This window comes from Merops nubicus, unplaced genomic scaffold (assembly GCF_000691845.1).
Source record: "Merops nubicus isolate BGI_N331 unplaced genomic scaffold, ASM69184v1 scaffold10789, whole genome shotgun sequence".
Classification (NCBI taxonomy): Eukaryota; Metazoa; Chordata; class Aves; order Coraciiformes; family Meropidae; genus Merops; species Merops nubicus.
The window spans coordinates 83,517-88,321 of record NW_008633058.1 but is presented as its reverse complement, the minus strand read 5'-3'; the positions used below and the strand labels follow the sequence as shown (position 1 = coordinate 88,321).

Sequence of the window (4,805 nt, the reverse complement as noted above, 5' to 3'; positions counted from 1 at the left end):
GGAAGCTGCGGTGCGAGCCGAGCGATAGCGGGATGAGCCGCAACAGAGGAACTCCGAAGTGTGGGAATTCACTTTCTCGAGCGGGAAATGGCATTAAGGCTGGAAAAGCGGAGCTGGAATTGGCGCCCTGGGCTCCGCTGGCGTGGAAGTCCCAGAGGTTGTAAAATAAGTCATCGGGAGCTAAAGCACGCCAGCTTAAAAGAATAAAAGCGAAGAGAAAAGGCGACAACCCGCCAGCGCTTGCACTTCTTTGTGCTGCGCGTTTGTGCTTTGCCCCTTAGGGGGCAGAGCTGGCAGGAGCTGCTGCGGAGCCTCCCGAGCTGTAACCGGCTGCGCTCCTGGGCACAAAGTCGGGGCGCTGCTCCCGGGGGCTGGGGGGAGCGCCAGTTTACGAGGCACTGAGCTTTTTCCACCCCTCCCCGTGGAGGGGGCGGGCAGGGAGGAAGGAAGGGAACAGAAATAGACTGCGGACAGCCTCTTCTGCTTGCTTTTCTTTCCCGATGCTACGTTGATCTTGCTCAGCTCTCCTGGAGCCCCTCGGATCATTTGAATGCTGTCTTTTGTTTCTAGCTCTGATTATCTGAGATCAGCTGAAATGACTGAAGTGATGATGAACACTCCAGCTATGGATGAGATTGGGCTAAGCCCCCGCAAGGACGGCTTGTCTTATCAGGTAAGTGCTTTGGCTGCTCAGGCAGTAATCCCCTACGGAATTGCCTGGGCTGGACTGCAAACTCGGTCTAATGCACCTTTCCATCTCCTGTCTAATAGCAGGTCTTGCTGTAGTGAGAACTAGTCAACAGGTTGGAATGCTTGCTTGGCAGGAGCCAGTTGTCTAAAATATCCCTTGGTATCAGACCGGATTGACAAAGGACTTGGTTGGTTGTGAAGTGATTGAGTCCCAACTAATTTGGCACTCCTGAGGGTTCAGTGGGAGATGGGGATATCAGTGAAAGAAGGGTTCACACCACACACTGGGCTGAGAGGACAGTTGAGATCTCTTTGTAACACAGCATACAAATGATCTGCCTAGAGCAGGAGGGAGTTGTTTGTATGGTGCTTACATTTTTTATCTATTTCTTGGTTTTCCTGACTTATGGGCCCGTTTAAAAGGATTAACAGTCTTCTAAAAGATAGCGAGGCTAGAGGCAGCCTAAACAAGCCTTGAAATGTCACTGGAGATATTATACCTGAAGGCACAAGCTTCATTCATTCTGAAAGCTCTGAGCAATGTAATTAGCTGTTAACCTCTTGATCAATGACTGGAAGAAGAAGTGGTCTTAGAAACTAGCTTGAGCCTTAATCCTTCAGTCTCAATATCCCTTTCATTTCCTAGCTTATAGTCAGTCAAAGGGCGAGCTGTGAATTGTAGCCTACTAGATCCATGTTTTCTTGCTCTTCCAAGAGACTTGTTGATGAGAATTAACACAGGCACTGAGTGCATGCAGATGACTTGCATCTGGTCTGTGCATTGGGTTGCTCTTACCAGCAGGTCCTGTTGCAGGGCTCTTCCTTTGCAGATGTTACACAACCTGCATAGAGGCAGTTGTTCCAAAGTGTGCATTCAGATGAGGTGTGATGTTGTATGCTTGTTTATTTAAGTCTGAAAAATGAGCTATGAGGCAGCAACAGTGCATTGAAGCATGAAGTCGACTGAACTTTGGGCCACAGCCGAGGTCTTCAGCAGAAGCCAAAGCCATGGAGAGGATAGGGCGATGCATTGCTTTTTTTTTTTTGTCAGAATTCTGGATCTGGGTAGTGGAAGTTGTTTTATTGCCACTGTGTGAAAATAGCTGTGCTTGAGTTAGTGGAAAACATGTGGCCTCTCTTTCCTCACCTGTAGAGGGAGTGTACAGCAATGAGTGGTGGTTAAACCTGAAGCAATCAAACTAGCCTGCATGGGATGTTCACTTGTCTTTTTGGGTCACCACGTGAAGAGGCTTAACCCAGTCAGGTCAAATGCCTCTATTTGTCTATCCAGATTTTCCAGCAGAGAGGCAGAATCTAGGTGCCCTGTTTGTTCTAAGGATTGCTTCAGCAAGGCTTTTCCCCAAGTGCTAATGACCTTGATAAGTCTGCTTGGGCTAACTAAGGAACAGGGCTATTCAGTTTTGAGTGGATCATCCTAACCTGAAGGTGTACGAGTCATCAGTGCTGACTACTCATATCTATGCAGGGCTTTTGTATCCTGGATCTCTTCTCTGGAGTGATCTAGTCATAGATGACTTTTCTTAAATACCTGCAAGAGCTGTGAACTGCCTGCTGATATTTCACCTTGATGAAAGTCAAACTGGTGGCAGGGAGGGTTGAGCTGTTGAAATGGAAGGTCCTGATGGGGCATTAGCAGTGTGTGGGCTATGTATGAGGCCTGCCTCTAAACTTGTTTTATTGTCAAGAGGGTTGGGGAGCAGGCTCCAGTCTTCCTCCTTTGGCTGCTAGGCTGAGAGTGTCACAGTGTAAGTCAGGGTAAGTTGAAAGCATCCTTAAAGGCTTGAAAACTTAAGTTGGAACAGCAAGCACAAATGTGATGCAAATCACACCATGAACTCTTTGTTCTGCCTCAGACTTTGGCACTTGTAGCTTCATCTTGCTGATGAACAGTTTGGTATGTGGAAAATCCTGTGCTAGTCTGAGGGCTGTAGTGCAATAACTTAAAACGAGACGGGGCTAATGGAGCGTGACTGCTCCTACACTGAGGCTTGCTTGTTCTAAGCTGCAACATCTTCCTCTGTGCATCTGCAGAGCCAGGCACTCATGGTGTGAGTGTATGTACTAGCCCTTGGCTGGCCATGAGAAGCAGGAAAAAAAAGTGAAGCCACAGTTGGGAGGGGCAAGCTTTTAGTTGCAAAAGTTTCTCTTGTTCTAGTAGTAGAACTTGAATTTATTTTACTGCAGAGATTACCTCAAGCTGAGGTTCAAAATGTCCCTCTTCAGGCTGTGTAGAGCTGGAACTGCATGAGAGTTGGTCCATATGATGCTAGCTGTGAGCCTGGGGGCTGCTGCTGCCACCTTATGCAGACATGAAATTGTCTGGACCAGAGGAGATGGTGGAAAGCAGCTTTGCTGGAACCATAAAGCACATCAGTGTCTGCTGCAGATAAACTTGGCCTACCAACAAACTACTTGCTGTTTCAAACTACTTTTGCCTTTACTTGGAAGTAAACTGAGGAAGCAAATAAACTCATGCCCTGAGTATAAACTTCAGTAATCTAATTCCTCTGTCCTGTGGAGTTCACTGAACTTCAAGGCTCCTGTCTGTCTCGCTGGTTGTGGAGGAAACTTGGCTTACTGACCTTTTCCTTCTGCCTCCTCCACACCCTTGCCTCTGCTCATGTTCTGGAGCATCTGCCTGTCTAGACATCAGCTGAAGTTGTGCACCTTCCTGGTGAAGCTTCCTGGCCTTTGGTGGGCTGGATACCGCTGCTCTTTAAGCAATGATATGAAAACTCAGACTGCAGAATTTGTATCAGTGATAACTGAGTTGCCTGTGTAGGTTTAGTAATTTGTGGAGTTTCACTTGCAAAATGTGCATTTCTCAGCATAGAAATGCCTTTTTCCAGTGAGTATGCAAGATGTGCTAATTTCCAAAACCTTTCTCTGTGAAGCAGCCTTTTTTACTGTACTTGCAACATGAAGCTGCTTTCTGAGCCCCCTGAACACGGTTCAGCCAACACATTTAAAGGGCCTGAGCAGAAGCGAATGGTGAAATTTGGGCATGAGTCTCGGAGCAGGGTGGGCATAGACAAAACAGAAGACGCAGCTGAAGAGATGATGTCATGCTGGGTCTTGTGCCTGCAGTGAAGAGCTATTTCTGGATCTTTAATAGACATCCCATAATTCCCATGGGACTTACTAAACAAAAAACTCATTGAAATGCAGCTGATGGCTCAAGATGCCCCTGCTGCAAACAGATGTGCCTATGGAGGGCTTCAGTGTGCTTCCTGCCTGGCAGTCTCTGGCAAGCAGGGCCTTTTTCACAGCCAGTCGCAGTCACTGGACCGTTTGCTATTTCCCAGCCCTTCAGATATACCTGTTCTCTGAAAAGCCTCATCAGCACTCTGCCAGCTTGTCCTCTGATGCCACCTCGCAGCAGCACAACTGACACTGCTGAAACTGAGGCTGAATTAATCATTTTGTGGAGCTGTTGTCAGTACCTTGACCGGAATCCTGCCTTGCTTCTGGGAACTTGAGCAGGGTCTGAGCACAACTGAAAACACTTTGATGCCTGAAGTGTTTGTTCTGAGCAAATGCTGTGTCCCGAGTTGAGCGTTCTACTTTGCTGTGGGCTGGCTGGTTAAATGGTCCTGTGGGGACCTTAGACTCCCTTTTAGGATATTGGCCTGTGGAGGCTGAGCTTGCCTCATGCCATCGGCTGGGGTTTGGTCGTCATGGGAAGCTTGAGCTCCTTAAGTCATGATCGCATCATGCTGGGATCTGTCTAGGTTAATCACAGCCACAGCTAGCTGTGAATCATGTCAGACTGACTGAATCTAGGTAAATAGGCTTACTGCTCCATCCAGTGTCAGCAGCACAAGCTTGGGTCATCTGTTTTATTGGGGAAGAGGTTTTTGGTGGATGCAACACCTCTTCACCAGCACTGGTGAAGCAACAACGTTCCCAAGGAGCTGTGATGCTTGGTGCTGGGGGGTTTAAGCTGCATCCCTCCAACGTCTTACTAGCCATGAGGCTGATGGCAAAGGGTGGAAATTGAGCTTCTTCTGTTATTATCTTGTTTCCTTGTAGGGTGCTTCAGGTCTGTGCAGCCTTAACATGTGCAAACTGAAGAAAGCAGCTAATCAGAACAT

General features: G+C 47.8%; 1 protein-coding gene across 1 annotated transcript in view; it reads left to right on the top strand.

Moving 5' to 3' along the window:
- The first annotated feature begins 550 nt into the window (after nucleotides 1-550).
- LBH (limb bud and heart development) overlaps nucleotides 551-4,805 on the top strand; it is a 9,279-nt gene continuing 5,024 nt past the window's right edge. The window contains exon 1 of the mRNA XM_008948111.1: nucleotides 551-673. Within this exon, the coding sequence (XP_008946359.1) occupies nucleotides 551-673 (123 nt within the window). The remainder of the gene's footprint in view (nucleotides 674-4,805) is intronic.